Below are 19,104 nucleotides of genomic sequence, written 5' to 3' on the forward strand. Positions count from 1 at the left end.
AATGAAATTCTGAAGGCGAACCTCTTAATTGAATCAATTGAATTTGTCCCAAAGAGCTCACTTGCATTGAAAGGAAGAAATCTCCGTACATAAGCGAAAGAAGCAGACGGAAATGAGCAGTCGAGCAGTCAATCACATCAGGACCTAGTAGGTATGTTCTCATATGGTTGATATATTGCTGGGTGAGAAAGAATGTGAAAATCTGTTGGCTTAGTGAACCCAAAGGAATGGTAGATGCTAAGTACACGCAACGTATATGAATGTGTGTGAATATGGATGAACCAAGCTGTCCATGTTATTCTACATATATAAACATATAAACATATAAACACACACAGTGAATTGATTGCAATCCATAACCTCAGGTACCTACATATCATCCCTAGCCACATTCAATCTTTTTGGCTGACCCGGACCCTATCTGGTACCTAGTAGCCTTGTCTATTGATTAGCGTAGAAACTAACAGAAAGAAAGAAGAGCTACAACCTACCGTTTTTACCAGCAAAAGGACCCTCCTTCATTCAACTTGCAGTAAAAGTAATTTGCGCCGAACTTCTACTTTCACCTCCCCCCCGCCCCAGTTTCTCTTCATTCAACATCTTTTTTTCCTACTGTGTGCAAGAAAGATCATTTGCAGCGTCGTCTCTTTCCATCTCTCTTTTTCAATCTACTGTCAATACAAGGCGTTTGGATCTTCGAGTGGTGTTTGTCTCCTCTCTCTTCCTCTCGTCTTTTTTTACGGTCGTGATTGATTAATTTCTTTCATATTCATACCTCTCCAATCTATCATCATCGTCTCATCCTCTCTATTTCTCACTCGGTCTTCTGGGATTTGGTCGCAGAAAACCCCTCCTTTATCGATCTCCTACTCTCTGCTACTTCTGCATCATCCTAAGCTTCATCTTGAACTTCCTCTGTTCACTTTGAATTCCAAAGTTCAATTATTCATTCACACAACAAGTGCTTAACAACTTGTTGCTTATTTAACTTTCTCATCGATCTATTTCGCAAGTCATTTATCGAATTTTCGAGTCTCACGCGCTTCTTATCGTTCAAGTTACACAAGAACATAAATCAGCGCACCTTCGCAACTCAACTTTTTTCGTTCCTTGTATCTTCGATCTCTTTTCGATCCTCTCCAGACAATTTCCTACTTCCGATTTCTAAGTCTATCTACTTCCGAGCAAGTTTTTCAAAGAGACCACTTAAAGTACCATCTTTGATCCTATATTACAATGGCAGACAACGGTGCTCCAGGCAGTGCTCAGCTCCCACCACCACCGCAGACTTCTGCTGGTGCGCCAGGCTATGAGAATGGCCACAATAGCCAGGGCAATCCCTCGCATATGCCACCGCCACCACTTCCACCAGTCATCATTCCGCAAAACACAAATCCAATCCCAACTGCTATTACATCTCCTATGGGCGAGAATGGTGGGGTAATGTCGCCAGACAGCGCCGGTGGATTTGTTCGCCGAGCTGCACCAGAACCAAACAAGCGCGCACTATATGTTGGAGGTCTTGACCCAAGAGTCACTGAAGAAATACTCCGTCAAATTTTTGAAACAACTGGCCATGTTCAAAATGTCAAAATCATTCCTGACAAGAATGTAGGTGCTGTCAGTATCAATCTTTTCTATTACCGTCATGTCCCAGAGTCTCGAGCTCTCGGAGCCTACGAAATCTTTTAATAGGGTTTAACAGTCTCAACTCTTTTCTTTTCCATACATTGTACTTGTCAATAACATTATGCTAATCGAGGTCCAGTCAAAGGGATTCAACTATGGTTTCGTCGAATATGATGATCCTGGAGCAGCTGAGAGAGCCATGCAAACTTTGAATGGAAGACGTGTCCATCAGGCTGTAAGTGTCGTTCTATGGGTCCTTCAAGCAACAAGCTAATTTCATACAGGAAATTCGAGTGAACTGGGCTTATCAATCGAACACATCAAACAAGGAAGACACATCAAACCACTTCCACATCTTTGTTGGAGACCTCTCAAACGAGGTGAATGACGAGGTTCTATTACAGGCCTTCTCTGCCTTTGGATCTGTGTCCGAGGCACGTGTTATGTGGGACATGAAGACAGGAAGATCTAGGGGCTATGGCTTTGCTGCTTTCCGTGAACGTCAGGATGCCGAGAAGGCACTAAGCTCTATGGACGGTGAATGGCTGGGCTCCCGAGCTATTCGTTGCAACTGGGCCAACCAGAAGGGCCAGCCATCTATCTCGCAACAACAAGCCATGTCTGCTATGGGCATGACTCCTACCACGCCTTTTGGACATCATCACTTCCCGACCCATGGTGTTCAGAGCTATGATATGATTGTTCAACAGACTCCTCAATGGCAAACTACATGCTATGTTGGAAACTTGACACCATACACAACACAACAGGATCTTGTCCCATTGTTCCAGAATTTTGGATATGTCGTCGAGACTCGTTTCCAAGCCGATCGAGGCTTTGCTTTTGTAAAGATGGACTCTCATGAGAATGCCGCACTCGCCATTTGTCAATTGAGTGGATACAATGTCAACGGACGTCCTCTCAAGTGTAGTGTAAGTTTGACTTTTCCCTTTATACCTTTTCTATGCTAACGATTGTCCAGTGGGGTAAGGATAAAGCACCCACCTCAGCAGGCTTCGATGGCTCCCAGCAAAGCTACAGCCCTCAAGCCGGACCAACTCCTGGTGGATTCCCAGGTACACCCAACGCTTATTTCCCACAGTACGGTGGAATGCCTCCGCAAGCTGGACCTCAATCAGCTGGACCCATGGCTAATCAGCAGTCTCCAGGCCAGTTCGCTGGTCAACAAGGAGGATATGGTGGTCCTCCAGCTCAATCTCCAGCACAATACAGCAACCAACCAATGGGATATGGTGGCCCTGCCAGTGCTGGAGGATATGGTCGTGGTGCTCAACCAACACCAACCGCGCAGTGGAGTGCTCCCGCTACGCAAAGTTACGGAAACGGCTTTGGTGGTTACCAAGGCTAATTTTCTATACGGCCGCACGCATTTATGACCTCTTTTGGAGCAACTATTTTCAGGTGTATTTTGCTTTGTCAAGTTCTTATGGTCTTATGGGGAGCCGGGATATTAAATTTTGGTGGCATAATCTCATTTCCGCATCTGTGCTTTGGTCTCTTATTTGACGGCTAGGCCGAGCAGCATTGAAGTTGCATAGGGCGCTCTATTTCAAGATAATTTTCTTTTGATCCGTAGTTTTCCTATGTTCCCTAGTGTTGGAAAGGTGATTGTTACGTCCAAAAAAGTTGTTTTCTTCTCTTCTAGGTTATCTTTGCCTTTGGATTATTTTTCTGCATTTGATTTATGGTCTCTCGTTCTTCGCCATTTCTCCTCATGAGTCCACGAATCTACTATAGCGACTACCCCGTTTATATTGTGCCATGTCACTTCTTCTTTTTGGTCAACATTGTCATTATCGATATGGCTGACAGTTACATAAAATATGTTATACGAAAGATTGTAATGAAAATGATAGGATTGACCTAAGATTTTTCAGCAGAATCGAAGGATTTGGTTGGCAGGTAGGAAGCCAAAATGGGATGAGGGCACTGTATAGTTAGAAGCATTCACAGCTACCCATAAAAAGCAATGCTGTCAAACATCAGCAATGAATACTACAGACTCTCTCTACTCTATATTTATGATGGTGAAATAGGAATAAATTGCTTTGTGACTCGATAGATAGATCAATAGATCAGTGAAGATGCTCCAAGGTTGGGATGATCCACCCGGGAGGGATATTATGGTGACTGGGTCTTGTAAGGCTGAGATTTGAAAACATTGTATGAGAAAGTTCACATGGTTAGGTTAGATGTGATGGTCAAGCAACCTACCCACCTAGTAGGCACTAATACCTAAATGATAGATGAATAGATGAACTAAGGGCATTCCTAGCTATTAGAAGTCTTGGCCCAATGAATGGTTCCTGGCTAATATAAGGTTGAGATCGATCGATATACCGATATACTAATAAACTCAATAAATTCGAACTATCAAAAGTACACACAATTATGGTCATTGCCCCATAAAATTCCCTTACACATGAATCAATGTGGGGTAAACTAAATTGATTGATTTGATACGACGCGGTCCTTCGCAAACGCGATTTCCCGTGACGCGAGGGAATGGCAAAACAATTTTCGATTGTTCGATTCGTCACTTACCTAGTACCGTACTATATTTACTTATCTACAACAGGAAGAGGTGAAACCAAATGCATTGCTAATAATTCGCACTTTCCCCAAACGATTTTATGCCATTTGGCCGCACCATTCCTCCAGCACTTTCTTCACTCACTAGAAGTCTTTTCGCGCAACGCTGGAGAGCGCATCCTCATTCAACATTCTACAACACCAATGCACCAACTCGAGGAGCTTCATACTCTTCTATCGCAAACGCGATGTTAAAACGAGCGGTCAAAGCTAAGGCTACAGAGCCTCCACCTCCAAATGCGAAGAACGATGCAAAAAAGGTAGCAATTACACCAAATAATTTAACACGAAATGGAAATATTCAAGAATCATTGAAACCCAAACCTTCGCAGGCAATTGGTGGATTTGTACAACCCCTGAGACCAGCTTCAGCAAATGGGAAGCTGTTGCCTAAGGAGAGCCAATCGACCGTTATATCAAGTGTCGGCAGCTCTCGTATGAGTTCGTTATTCAGCGGGGATGACGCATTCCAAGATACTCAGAATAGCAGCTTTGATCTTGTGCAGCTCGCGGACGAATTTAGCGAGGACGATGATATAGATTTCGATTACAGTTATACTTTGCCTACACAACCTCTGTCTACCAATGCTTCTATGGCAGCGCCCCCAAAGCCTACCTTTCCAACTATGCCTTCGTCCCCATTCGGCGAACGATTCAACGCACAACGCTTGCCAAGTAGTAGCGCGCAGACTTGGTCGTCCTCGCCACCTGCAAATAAAGGAACGCCGCCTGGAGCTCTAAAACGAAGAGAGCGAGAGCGAGAGCAATTGGCGGCAAAGTCTGCCATAGTCATTGAAGATGACGAGGCACCAAAATCGAAACGACGAACACTACCATGGCTGCAGCAGAAGTCAGAACAAGATGAGGTATCGCATAAACAAGAACAAGCCGAAGAATCAAACTCCGAAGGGGTTGGCTCATCTGCTGCCCCAGTTTGTTTCAAATGTAAAAAGGCGGGTCATTATGTCAACAAATGTCCTACCAATGGGAAGGGAAAGCCAAGTGAGTGGGATTTTAGCCCTCTACCTCATGACAAGAAAGATAAGCATTTGCCGTGGAACACAACCGCAAGTAAGGTTGCAGAGGAGAGGAGGGCGGTCAAGGAGATGCGAAAGAGAAAAATCGACAAGGCTGAAAAGGCTGCAGCGGAGTCCCATGGACGTTTTAAGACTGCTAAATTAGCTCCGATTCAGTTGACTGACGAGCAAACTCGGGTCAAGGACCTTGTTGTGGATCAGGGCAAAAGTGTCTTTTTTACTGGTTCTGCAGGTACTGGAAAATCCGTTTTGATGAGATCAATCATTGCTGCGTTGAAAAAGAAGTATGTCCGCGAGGGTGACCGAGTTGCTGTCACAGCTTCTACAGGATTAGCTGCCTGTAATATTGGGGGTGTGACACTGCACAGTTTTGGGGGTATTGGGCTGGGTAAGGAGGATGTACCTACTCTTATAAAGAAAATAAAGAAAAACAACAAAGCTAAGCTTCGATGGACAAGGACTAAGGTTTTGATCATTGATGAGATCTCTATGGTTGATGGCGATTTGTTCGATAAATTAGAAGAGATTGCCAGAGGAATGCGTAACAATGGACGACCGTTTGGGGGTATACAACTTGTGATCACAGGAGATTTTTTCCAATTACCTCCCGTTCCAGATTACAACCAAAAAAGTAGAGGTGTCAAATTCGCATTTGACGCCGCTACCTGGGGAACTGCAATTCACCATACAATTGGTTTAACAGAAGTTTTTCGTCAGAAGGATCCTGGTAAGTTGGATCTATTATATCTACTTAACCAATCTAACACTTTATAGTTTTTGCAAATATGTTAAACGAGATGCGGCTGGGGAAGGTTTCCCAAGACACTATTAAAGCTTTCGTTGAAATGAAACGCGCCATAAATTATGAAGACGACTTGACAGCTACAGAATTGTGCGTATAAGTAAAGTATCAACCCTTTTCATTACTAACTGTCGTTAGATTCCCAACCCGAAATGAGGTCGAGAACTCGAATACATTTAGACTGAGAAACCTACATGGCAAAGCGTACAGGTTTGAGGCTGTCGACTCTGGGTCGATTACCGACGAAGGAATGAGGGAAAAACTTCTTTCCAACATGATGGCTCCTAAATCGATTGAATTGAAGAAGGGAGCTCAAGTCATGCTAATCAAAAACATGGATGATGGCCTGGTAAACGGATCACTTGGGAAAGTTGTTGCTTTTATGAGTGAAAAGTCGTTCGAGATCTACGATGCCAACCCAGATATACTCAACGAAAAAGAACTTTCCGATGCCGAAGAAGAAAACCACCGCCAATCAGATCTCGCAAAGTTCAAACAGACTAATAAGGAGCTACCTATCACTGGCGTCTCCAATCATGGAAGGCTGTTTCCATTGGTACGATTTTCCATTCCAGATGGAACTGTAAGAGATCTTCTTGTTCAGCCAGAGGATTGGAAGATCGAACTGCCCAACGGAGAGGTCCAGGCGCAGCGCAGCCAACTACCTCTTATTCTTGCCTGGGCGCTTTCCATTCATAAAGCACAAGGGCAAACACTGGAGCGTGTCAAGATTGACTTAAAAAGAGTGTTCGAGAACGGCCAAGCTTATGTTGCGTTGAGTCGGGCAACAAGTCAAGCTGGCTTGGAGGTTCAAAATTTCGATCCAAAGAAAGTTATGGCTCACCCAAGGGTGGCAGAATTTTACAACAGCTTGTATAGCGTCAACAAAGCTTTGGCACACCCAAGAGTTGCGAAAGCAGATCCACCAAAGATACCAACGAAACCCATCAAGCCATTGCAAGACGATGATTTCTTCGACGAAGACGAGGAAGAGATGGCACGCCAATTCAGAAGTGGCGGGCGTCTATGAGATTCATGATGGTAGATTTTGGGGTGTTGCAGGAGTCACTGGAATTTGCTTAGATTTGCTCGATTGGGCTGTGAAGGTTATATGGTAGGCGATCTATGAATAGGTACTAAACCCGCAAAGATGGGATTGACTTTGCACGGCGCCATTGTTAAGTATGGGATGAAAAGACGAGTACGAGTTATACCCTTCATCTTCATGTGTATTAAATTTACTTATGAACAAATTACAAGGACTTCTTGTAAAACAGCTAATACAAACCGAATCAACACCATCACCTATTTACCACCCATGCAATATTTATACTTTGAAGAATGCTCAGGATGTCCAATGTCGAAAATGTCTCTCATGTTGTAATACCTACATACCTACTCTCTGTGCACCACCTCACTATATCTATCTAGTACTTCTTAAGATCATGACCAAAAGTATCGCCCAGAAGTATATTCAAATACATTTGGTGCCAATGACGCTCTTTCTTATTGTACCTAGATATATTGACATGATTGATTGCCCAGTGAGCTTGTTTCTTCTTGTAGGATCTACACTGAGACCTTCCTAACAAACCTTGAAATTCACCCCGCGCTACCTATTTGTCTATCGATAAGGCGGCGGGGATGATATCTTGAGGCGGCGATTATTATCACTAGCTCTAAAACCCGATATACTTTTTTGTCTCACCCTCGCGCCTCGCTATTACCTACCCTTGTAAACTCCCAACCATCAGAAAGAAAAATTAACAAAGCTGTCAAGTTTGTCAAGTTTGTTTCACGAAAAATACTTTCTCTTATATCCATTTCACCCATTTCGAATCATTATTCCACCAATAATTCTCTCTATCTTCATCCTTTGAGAGCTATTTACCCAAAACTACGCGCTTATACCACCCTCCATCTCTTACTGCATATCGCGAAACTTTCTTCTCAGCCAGTGGTGAACTGCCAAAGAAACGAAACCCAACATGTCGAACCAATTTATTGGGCTTACCATGTTGGTGACGTTAAGTTCTCCACCTGGTGCACAATTGCGAGGTATCGTCAGTAGTATCGAACCGGGTAAAAGCTTGACTTTACGAGAAGGTTGGTGGTCACGTAACGTTAGCAAACAAATTCATTGCATTAGCTAACGCGAAGTGTCTCATAGTTACATGCCCATCTAATGGCAAATATGTCCCTGAGTTTACAATCAATGCGGCGGAAATTACGGAATTGATTGAGGCTCGGAATGAAAATGTCAAGCCGCCCTCTCCGGTTATACAACAGAAGCCAGCGGTTGTACCTGCGTCGGTTGCGAAAAAGTTCGAGGATCCGGCGATTCTGAGCATGGGAAGGAGACCGGGATCGGTAGCTTCTCCTGCAGCATCGATTCAATCGCATTCTCAATTGGAGAGTGCTTCGATGGAACGCGATGGTTCAGCGCGAACTGTTGTTGGTCGTGAGAATAGGCGCAAAGAACAGAATAATTCATCTACCCTACCCGATAGTTTGACAAGTCAGGAAATGCACGATCAGGCAGAGCTGGAGCATGAAGAAGCGGAGATTCTGGAAGAACTCGATGCAGAACTAGCTGGATTGTCGGTGGAGCCGGCTTTGACCAAATCAGGACGACAACGAACTCGCAGGAGAAAGAATCAAGGAAAGAAGCCTGTAGAGCGTGTCTTCCAGGAGCCAATCGTAGGACCTTCGAAAAATGCCCCCGGATCAAAAGGTTGGAGACAAACTCCTTTGCTAGAACCGGTCACTTCATTTCAACCATTTGCAACCTTGAAAAAGTCTCAGAGAAGAGGCAACAAGAATATGGACGAGAACGGATGGGCTACCGAAGAAGCAACCGATGTGCAAGAGATGGGAGATTTTGACTTTGCTGGTAGTTTGGCAAAATTTGACAAGAAATCTGTTTTCAACCAAATGCAGGCAGAGGATGCTATAGCAGAATCAGACCGCCTAGTTGGACACAATCGCCTACCCAAGGCAAAACCAGGAACGTACGGGGGAAAGAATCTCCATCCTACCGAGAACGTTTTGGATACGCCAAACGGTGCCACAAAGGCTCCCGAACTTTGGAAGAGCGATGCTGATGATACCGACATCCAAGAAATAAGTAGTCAGAGAGGTTCAGGGAGTGGTAGAAACTCTCGTGCACGAAGACCAGAGAGTAAAATAGGTAACCACCACAGACCTATTTCACGGAAAGGAAGTACTGTTCCAAGCTCCCAGCCATCACGAAACATTTCAGTCGCACCGTCAAAGCCTATGTTATATCTTGTTCCTTCAGATCGTCGATGCGAACCTATCTCGGCGCTTCAGATGCTTAATCTGGAAAACATTGCAGATGCTGAACTTGGCCTCACTGAAGATATGATGACTGAGAATGCAGGTCGTGGTATTGCTGAAGTTGGATTGTCGGCTGTGAACACTGGAGGTCGTGGTTTGACCCAAGGCAAAAAGTCTACCGTTCCGACGGTTATAGTCTTCGCCGGGAACAATAAGAGTGGACTCCGAGCTGTAGCAGCAGGTCGACATCTCCGAAATCACGGTCTTAACGTTGTGGTTTGCGTCCTCGGTCTTGAACGTGATTCCGAACTTTTAGTTGGGCTTAGATGTCAGATAAAAGTTTTCCGCAGTTTCGGTGGTAAAGTTTTTACCAAGACCGAACTTCTTGATTTTATCAAAACTTCAGGCGCACCTATCGATCTTATCATAGACGGTCTTCTTGGCCTCACGATGTCATTCGAAGAATTACGAACAGGTGACCAGGCTGCAGCTTACGAACTTATTGAATGGGCCAACCGAAGTAAAGCATCGGTTCTCGCCATTGATGTTCCTACGGGCATTGATCCCACGAGTGGGAAGGTCAGTGTAATTGATGGACGAAAATTATATATTCACGCGAGATATGTCGTTGCAATGGGAGCACCCAAGAAGGGTTTATTAGAAGCAATGAGTATGGGTGAGGGAGTTGGTGACGAGGAGAAATCAGGATTGGGAATTACAAGTGCAAACGCGAAAGCGAGTGGGGAATGGCAACTTTTCGTTGCGGATATTGGACTTGGAATGGCGGTTTGGAAGAAAGCTGGTACGAGAGTCAGACGGGGTGTGGAGTTTGAGGGTAGTTGGGTATTGGGAATGAGGTTTCAGAGTGGGGCGGTAGTTGCATGAATCTCGCATCGAGTTTGAGATTGAGGTTTACTTCTCAGTGGGCTAATTATTATATGGTGTGCGTGGATGGGATAGGATGGGATCAAAAGCATAAACTCTGGAGTGGGTGTGGAATGGGATTAATAGCATTGCAATGGCGTTCTACTTGTTGCATATTTTTGGCATTGGCTTACTGCTTGGCTAACTGGCTGGTTGGCTTTGGAAGATGAGAAGATGGAAATGAATGAAATGAAATGACGAGGTAGTAATAACTTACTTGTTCTTAGATGAGATGATGACATTATTGAAGAGGGGAAATGGGAACATAGATATAGATATCAATATCAATATCAATATCTTTATTTTTATCAGTGAAATACAGGGTTTTCTCTTTGCTTTCATTTTGGTTTTCGGACTACTAGGAGTGAAAGTTTTGCTTTTGGGTACATGAGCTTAATACGCATTAGTTCTGCGATACAAAGACTGCGATGCGATGTAATGCGAAGGTGTTAGGTCCGTAGAGGAATGGAAAGGAAAAGACTGCAGGAAGGGTTCGGTTGGATTGGATTGGATTGGTTGATCTATATAGATGATTCTGTATTACATATGTTCTGGCACATGTATGTACCTAGTATATTTACTAGGTTCAATGTGAACTAAATTACTACTACTATTACTGATATAACATGGTATGTTCTATAATGTTGGGGTGTATAAGTATACAGGTAGGTATATAGGTATGTGTATCTAGGTAATTCATGGATATTTGGATGTGGGAATAGGGCTAGATGTTTAGGTAGTTGTTGGGGAGATACATAAGATGGTGAGGTTATGAGGCTGTGAGTTTGTGGGTTTCATATGGAAGGTTGGTATTTGAGTGTGAGGGTTGAGTTAGGTCCTGTTTAGCATTTATATGTGTATGTATCGTTCATATATTGAATTCCAGATGTTGATATTCACGTTCACATATTCATATCCTTCATACTTCATTTCTCCCTATCACATTCACATTCGCATCAAAATCAAGATTCTCATTCCATAACTCAATGAATCATGACTACATCCGGGCTTCGAATATAATACAATACAAAGGTTCCCGAGAATAAAAATGGAAATTTCTCCAGCTATGTACGCGGTGTCCAACACTCAATCTTCTTTTTCTCCTCGACGATAGAATTCGAGGATCGAATCCTGTTAGAGACCAATATACAATACCAAATTCCATCGCCATCCTTGTACTTTGTGGATTTCTATAGAGTGTATCTAATTCACTGTTCTCGCGAAACACCTCGCAGTTTGGTTTCGTAGATGTATGCAGTGTAAGTGTGTCTTCCCATTGGGGAGAAGCTGAGCAATATCATTAGTTTATTGTCTGCATTGTATTAAACATTCAAAACACATTGTGTATTCTTATGATATAATATCTTTTAGTATTCCTTAATATGCTTCACGAATTGTATTGAAACTCTATACCTTACATATGTGAATTCGACTGCGATGTTTATTTTTCTGGGAAAAGAGTGTCGTATGGACCTTGGTATATACATTGTTGGAAGACGACACAACATGAGATGGAATATATGGAATTGTATCTAGGATGAAATTATTAAGTAGCTCATTGATGCTACGAGGCTGGACTGGTGAAAGAATCAGACATATTGTCTGAACAACAAGAAATATTGTGCATGTAGGCAAAAGAAGACAAAAAAAGTGAGCAAGCAACTCAAATCATCTCCGAACGCCCTTAATTCTGCGCCAAAATCCCCAGACCTCCTCCTCTTTAACCCAAACCTTATTTCCCTTCCCCTCCCACCGAAGCCTCCACTCATCCCTCTACCGCCCCAATCCAACATCACGCCTTGAATCCCGAAATAACACCTCCGAACCATACAAAGGAAAAGCATAACTCCGAAAGCTAATCCTCCAAAAGAATTACAAACAAGCGGAACAGATATGCATCCGCATCCGAAGTCTCACAAGCTTTCACTGCCGGCATCTTCACGGTACATCTCCTCGAAACGAGTACGCGAGAGAATTAGCGGGTCCACATGTCCACCCCGTCCACGACCATCAATGGTTCATTGAATCAAGCAGCTGTTCGGTCCCGACACATTGGTCTGTCGCGTAAAAGTTCTTTGTAGACTATCATTATTATACGTTGATGTGATGCCATTTGTGAAAAGGCTAATCAAGCTTAAAAATAAGATTCAGATGCTTGAGTCAGTGCTAGTAAAGATCCAGGGAAAAAAGCAGACAAACCTCGATATTGATATTGAAAACGACACATCCCTTACGGAATCCGCAAACTTCGAAAGCATTTAGACATTGAAGAAAAGAAAAATGGGTTATGAATGATTGAGATGAATTGCGACGCGTGTGAATTACTCGAGGGAGTGAGGAAAATCGTGGGACGGAAGAGGGTTTCTCCCAGGTAGGGCTTGTGTGAAAGGCTTATTTGTCGTCAATATGCACTATGTATGTATGTGTATATACCATGTTATGTTTTGACTCCAAGCATGAGCATCTACGCATATGGGTAAAGCCCGTTATCGAGTAAGGGAGGTATGTTCATCTCCAGTTCTCAACTATTCAAGATTCCACTTACGCGTCCAAGTACCCCTAAAATGCCATGGCGATTCACATACATACACAAGAGCATATATACTCCTAAAGAACGCCAAGTCTCCTAGCCCACCCCCATCTCCCTCCCAAACATCATATCTCTCGCCAAGATTTCCATCTTCACCATCCTATCCGCCTCTCTCACATCAGCAACCTACACCCGTCCCCCTACCAGCCAGTCGCTCATCCGTTCTCTTCGACAACTCAACCGACGACGCCACTGGCCATGGCACGTCTATCAAACCGCACCTGAGGCGCACCCCCCGTTTTCGAAATCCTCTGGAACGGCGAGACCTTCGAGCCCGGCTCCATCGCACTCACCCCCGTGAATTTCGCTGGTACAAATGCGACAAAAGACACTGTGCCCCTCTTGATGTCCAGCTGGGGTGATCTCGTATGGTAGGGTCCGAATTCCGATTCGTTGAGCCCGGTGCAATATTCCGATATCCAGTTCCAATCACTTGATGGATCGGATTATTTGACGGATTGGAATGGCTATGTGTTGGAGGGTCAAAGTGCTAGTATCGGGTATGGAAACCTGACGATACTAGATAAACACTATGAGCCTGCTGCGGTGGTGTGTCCCAACTTGGTGATTAATATTCAAGCAAGCATTCCACATGATTGCGATATCGATTATAGTGAGCAGTACTTGACGCCGTGGGGAACATTGTCGGTGACGGTTTATAATCTTACGCAAATGGATTTGAGCTCTGTGAATGGTTCTGCTGGGGGGTATCTCCTCGATGCGCAGATTCACGAGATTGATATTGCGACTTCGGAATCGATTTGGAAATGGAGCTCGTTGGATCATATCCCTTTGGATGAGTCCTAGTTGCCGTTGACGGACATGGCGGCTAATGAAAGCGTTGCGTGGGATTATGTTCATATCAATTCTATTTCTCCGTATGGTACGGATAAGCTTTTGGTTAGTGGGAGACATACTTGGGGGTTTTTTTGCTATCGATCGATCGAGTGGAGGTATTGTTTGGAATTGCAATGGTATCTATGGTGGAGACTTTGGTGCTGTCCCAGAAGAAGCTATCTTTGTAAGTCTGGTTTCACTTACCTCTTATTGACCACTTACTAATTCGTCTCAATTATAGAGCTGGCAATACAAAACTCGCGTCCACGATTTCGGAGACAACTTCATCATATTCTCTAGCTTCGGCAACCACGACTACGCCGGTGCTACCGGAGGAAATGCTCAAAACACCGCACCCACCGTCGGACGCGAGTTTTATCTCGAACTCCCTGCGAGCAAAAAGTACCACTCCCTCTCTCCGAATACCTACAACGAATTCTCCTCCCTCTTCAGCGACTCCTGGGGCTCCTTCGACTACCTCCCCAACCAGCAAAACGCCACCAGCCGCTTCACGTCCTACGGTCAACTCCCCATCCTCCGCGAATGACAAGTCGGACCAGGCTTCAACCAAACCGCCTTCAAATGGCAAGCCACTTTCGGCGCCGACAACGACGTCGCTACCTATCGGGCCCAAAAAGCATCACGGCACGGCGAGCCCAAGACCGTGCCGCAGCTTGTGGTTCTCTAAAACGGAACCGCGTACATGAGTTGGAATGGCGCGGCGCATGTCGCAGGGTGGAGTATCTATAGTGGGAGTGCGGATAGTAGTACTACGTATACGCTAAAGGGGATTGCGAGAAGTCGTGGTTTTGAGACGGCGATGGATTTGGGGACGGGGTGTTATATGGTGCAGCCTTTGATGGATTTTTCGTCGAGTGTGAATGTGACATATGGGGTTGATTCTACTCGGGTGTGTTTATCGTAGAGATGAGAGGATGGGATAATTTAAAGAGGGTATTGTAGAGTATAGAGTATAGAGTATAGAGTATAGAGTATAGAGTATATACATCCTTTGATACAATACTGTTTACCAGCATCTACACCCTCTCAGAAGAAAAAGCAGCCTTCTCAACCAAAACCAGCTACCCTATCCAAGAATCTCCCAGTAACTTCAATTGCCGACTTAGGAAAAACATGGCAATATCTACTTTCACATTTTCCCAAATCTTTCGGCTAATGCTGCGTATCTAGACAAATCTGAACCGGAGAGGGCTTTTCTAAGAGTTGGAAACTCTGTTCATACTATATTCTATAGATATGATTATATATGTTCGTCCGAAGAGCAAGGGAAGAGCAAGGATATTAATACTTGTATGTGTTGCCTTCCAACTCTCCAGCTCTTTGATTGGAGTCTACGTAGCTAAAATTGAATCGTTGGGGTCATTTAGGAAAGGTACATTATTGCCAACATATTATACGACTGGTATTACTATTCTTCTAGTATCTAACATACCACAAAATTTTACACCTAGGTATCAACAAAATCGAAAGTTGGATCAAGACGTTTGAATAAAGACGTGAGAGCTCAACGAAAAGGCATCGCATATCACGTGAAACATCATCACGAGGACATTCATCAACACCAGTTGTTCATCTGCTCCAAGCCCCGAGCTTCACACAAATCTGATTGGTGGTACAAACCTGCACACAGCCTAATCATTACGAACAGTCCCCCATTCTCCCAAATGGTAAGCCGACCAGTTCACGAGGACCTCTCGAACCCCAGATTCTCGCACTAAGTTGGCCCTAGCCGATCCACGAGATAAGCAATGCGAGAATCTTGGCATGCCAGTACCGACACGATCGTGAAATGTCTTATCTGCCAATTGCCATCCCTTCTTGATCCTGTATAGAGATTGGAGATGCAGACTGCGGAATGTAACCAGAGAGGTTTCTGGTGCGACCCAGGAAATGAGCTATCACGTTTCTCCCGGGCATACTTGACCATCACACCTGGGCAGAAATGTAACGATCGTCGATTTGCACATTATATTTCCGACGAGGCGAGATGCGAAGATAATTTTTGAAATGTCATGCTTCTTCGAGAACAAATGAGGAAGTTCGAACTTGCTTGGTACCAGGAAAGTGGATCATCTTGGACATTTTCTGTCCTATCATATCTTATTGATAACAGTATTCCCTAAGCATACACTTGCAGGAGCCTCTTCAGCTCTTTGGCGTTTTGGGACGGAAAGGCTGAATGTGATATCGTGGGGAAGAAGGTAAAAGTCTGACATGCAATTTGTTGTAAGCAGAACATTTTTGATTCCTTTGATTGCTCTGAGCTTTTCAAGGTTAATCCATGGGGAGGTGAGTCAGAGAGCTCTGCTGATCCCAACTTAAGCCTTTTTCAAAAGACCCTTGGTTTTTGCATGTTTGTGGTTTTGTGGGTTTGTATCGTGAAGGAAATGAAAAGCATGCGACAGGATTGTACTTGTGAGTTGTGAGGCTATCCTTAGTCGAATTTGTGTGAGATGTGGAGAATCTAAAGTTTCCCCGTACAGGATGCCGGAAAATCAGCATCTTTATCCTTGGTACTACAAGGGTTATGACTTTCTTAACTACGACTTAATCATGTAACTGCAAAACTTTGGAAGCTGCTTGAAAATTTCAAATCAAGTAATCAAATGCAAACAAGGGCAAGGAAAGATGTCTTTTTCAAAATCAGACCATATCCAGCAAATTTGAAGAAGAAAAAAAACCTGTCACGAAAAAAAGGACCTCGGCCGGAAATCATTGATTGACCTTTGGTTGAATTTCAATTTCGGGTAATTATTTCGTGCAGTAAAAAAACTCTACGCCCAACAGGCGCGACAACCTAACCATGAAATTGATGAAACAAATAAAAGATCAGAAAAAAATCAACATAGCGGATCAGTTGACTGACGTGGCCAAAGAGTTTTCTCGTGATAGGGAAGGAAACAATCAAAATGCAGATAAAAGACATTTCCAGGAAGCATGAAGGATTTCATGACCCACAGGACCACATTGAACAAAAAAAATTGCAAAACGCCCAAGAACCCAAGAACCCAAGATGCACCAATGTCAGTTACCAATACACCAATGTATCAATGTACATGATGTTCCTAGGTAGGTATCCATCCGGCAATTTAGTTGTTGAGGGCACACAGCATTCAATTTCACTTCAGCTCATACAACAGGAAGGTGGATATAGGGCGGGATTGACTCCTTCTCTTTCTGCGTATTCTGTACAGTAGGACAGTAATGAGAAATCAACTGATAGGACAACAAATGGCTTGGTACGAGCACAGATGCAACAGGATGAATGAACACCTCCAAAGTGGTTACCGGCCGAGATTTGATTGAGATTGAATAGATTGAGATTCATATCCATATGCACGCACATCCACCTCCAAGTTGTGGATCCGGACTTCCGGTCAAGTTCATGAATAATAACGATGCAGTTAGTATCACATAGCTAGTAGTGCGTCCCTTATGTATAGGAGTAGCGAGGAAGTAGGTAACACGTGAAGTACGAAGTACAGACGAAGTACATACTTAGGCAGGTACTGCAGTACATAACGTAACTTTTATTTCTCTGAAAGGACGAGCTGCGCCAAAGAAGAAGAAGATTCTCCAAAGAGAAGGTCGTGAGGTTGTTTCATTACAGTATAAGACGAACCACTCGACAACGACACGCACGCAAGGGAAGACAATGATATAATCAATCATGTGATCCTGAATGATATAATGATGATGCTGATAAATTCTTAGGCGAATGTAGGAAAGTATAATAAATTGGCAGACACAGTACTCCATAACCGTTGGAGAAAAATCACCATATTAGGAAAAAGAAGTGTGTGACTTGTGAATGGGCTGTGACGGATACAGATCCAGCTGATGCAGATATTCTCTTGATTCTCCACATACCAAAATAAACAACATCATCATCCTGTCACCTCACCCTGGCCAAGTAATAAGCTACAGTCCCTTCGTAAGCCTTCTCGAAGGACGTTCCTCAAGGCGTTCAAGGATGCATGGAAACGATGGGTTGAAAAAGAATGGATCAGGGTCGCTTTTGCACATCATCCGAATGATTATATGTGATACGGAAGAGAATCAATTACAGTAAGTGAGTTAAGTAAGTGAATGAGTAAGTAAGCAAGTACAATACAATACAGCACAGCACAGCACAGCACAGCCCAACCCAGCCATGTGTTGATAATTCATTGCTTCGAATACAAACAGACAAACACATGAGATAGTGCTTCCCTTCCTTTTTCCTTCCTCTCCCTTTATCATTATTGGAGAAGCCATGAGGAAAAGGAAAGCAGAGCTCTTACTCGAGTACCGAGATATGCATTTCCATGATTTAACTTTCTAATCTAATCTGTTCTGTCCAATCTTCTTAGCTCTGATTGATTCCAAGCCTTGAATTGGGTAGATCCATTGACAACAATTGACGTACTTTTGCACTTGATGGTTTCTCAATGCCCAAAAGCTTATCCGATCTGCATACTAGTGACCATTAGATAGTAAACACAAGAAGATAGTTTATTACTCCAGGTTTCCCTCCCTCTTAGAGCTGATACCAATTGTCAATAAAGTCTCCATTCCGTCAGTTAGTCAGTCAGTCAATCAATCAATCAATCAGTCAGTCAAGTCAGTCTCAGTCTCAGTCTCGGTCAAACAGTCAGTCAAGTCAAATCTATTTCCCACTTATTACCACGAATCTAAAAGTAGCCAAGTACCAAGTACCAAGTACCAGTAGATTCATCATCATCGTTATTATCATCGCTTATCTACTCCTCCCTTCTCTTCCTGCCTTCTCTCCTTCCTAGCTTATCTTTTAATAAGGCTATCGGCCCCTTCCTCAAAAGTCATTCTTCCAAAGTTACGAACTTACGACCTACCGGTATCTTAGCCTTCATTTTAAAGTACCTACCCGAGTACCTAGTGATTCACTCCAAATCAGCTGAACTCGCTCTCGATTGATTTGTGCTTAATAAACACTGCTACATTCCTCTTCCTACCTCCTTCTCATTCTCCCCTGCTGTCATCTCAATACACTCTCAACACACCTTTGGCAAATTAAAAGGTTGAATGCAATACACTCCTACTTACATCAAGTCGACCATATAACTACTACATCGTAGTAACACTTCCTTGGGTGTTATCATACCAACATCCACATCCTACCGTTATCCGACAATCATATCATGATAAGCTCTTGAATCACTGTACACTCCGAGTGCTGCGATCATTGGCTTTCAGTATTATCCACTGGGAAATTATGCAAAACAACTCGATATCTCTTCCGATAAGATTTTATAAATTGTTTTCTATTCAAAATCCTTTCTACTTTTCCAAGAACGAATCCCGTTGAAGGTATTATTCAAAGCCCCGACAGA

General features: G+C 43.6%; 4 protein-coding genes across 4 annotated transcripts; all 4 read left to right on the forward strand.

The window, feature by feature from the left end:
* Positions 1-1,236: 1,236 nt before the first annotated feature.
* Bfra_001927 (putative nuclear and cytoplasmic polyadenylated rna-binding protein pub1 protein) lies at positions 1,237-2,998 on the forward strand (the record flags this gene model as incomplete). Its single annotated transcript, XM_037332352.1, has 4 exons — positions 1,237-1,611; positions 1,769-1,864; positions 1,914-2,561; positions 2,612-2,998. The coding sequence occupies 4 exons, from the start codon at positions 1,237-1,239 to the stop codon at positions 2,996-2,998; spliced, it is 1,506 nt and encodes a 501-aa protein (XP_037196506.1).
* A 1,285-nt stretch (positions 2,999-4,283) lies between these two features.
* On the forward strand, positions 4,284-7,111 carry Bfra_001928 (putative mitochondrial dna helicase protein; the record flags this gene model as incomplete). Its single annotated transcript, XM_037332353.1, has 3 exons — positions 4,284-6,006; positions 6,054-6,171; positions 6,220-7,111. 3 exons carry the CDS (start codon positions 4,284-4,286, stop codon positions 7,109-7,111), a joined length of 2,733 nt encoding a protein of 910 aa, XP_037196507.1.
* A 958-nt stretch (positions 7,112-8,069) lies between these two features.
* Bfra_001929 (putative dfdf domain-containing protein) lies at positions 8,070-10,266 on the forward strand (the record flags this gene model as incomplete). Its single annotated transcript, XM_037332354.1, has 2 exons — positions 8,070-8,187; positions 8,252-10,266. The coding sequence occupies 2 exons, from the start codon at positions 8,070-8,072 to the stop codon at positions 10,264-10,266; spliced, it is 2,133 nt and encodes a 710-aa protein (XP_037196508.1).
* A 3,509-nt stretch (positions 10,267-13,775) lies between these two features.
* Bfra_001930 (uncharacterized protein) lies at positions 13,776-14,279 on the forward strand (the record flags this gene model as incomplete). Its single annotated transcript, XM_037332355.1, has 2 exons — positions 13,776-13,916; positions 13,974-14,279. 2 exons carry the CDS (start codon positions 13,776-13,778, stop codon positions 14,277-14,279), a joined length of 447 nt encoding a protein of 148 aa, XP_037196509.1.
* Between the last annotated feature and the right edge of the window lie 4,825 nt (positions 14,280-19,104).

This window comes from Botrytis fragariae, assembly GCF_013461495.1.
Source record: "Botrytis fragariae strain BVB16 chromosome Unknown tig00000006, whole genome shotgun sequence".
NCBI lineage: Eukaryota > Fungi > Ascomycota > Leotiomycetes > Helotiales > Sclerotiniaceae > Botrytis > Botrytis fragariae.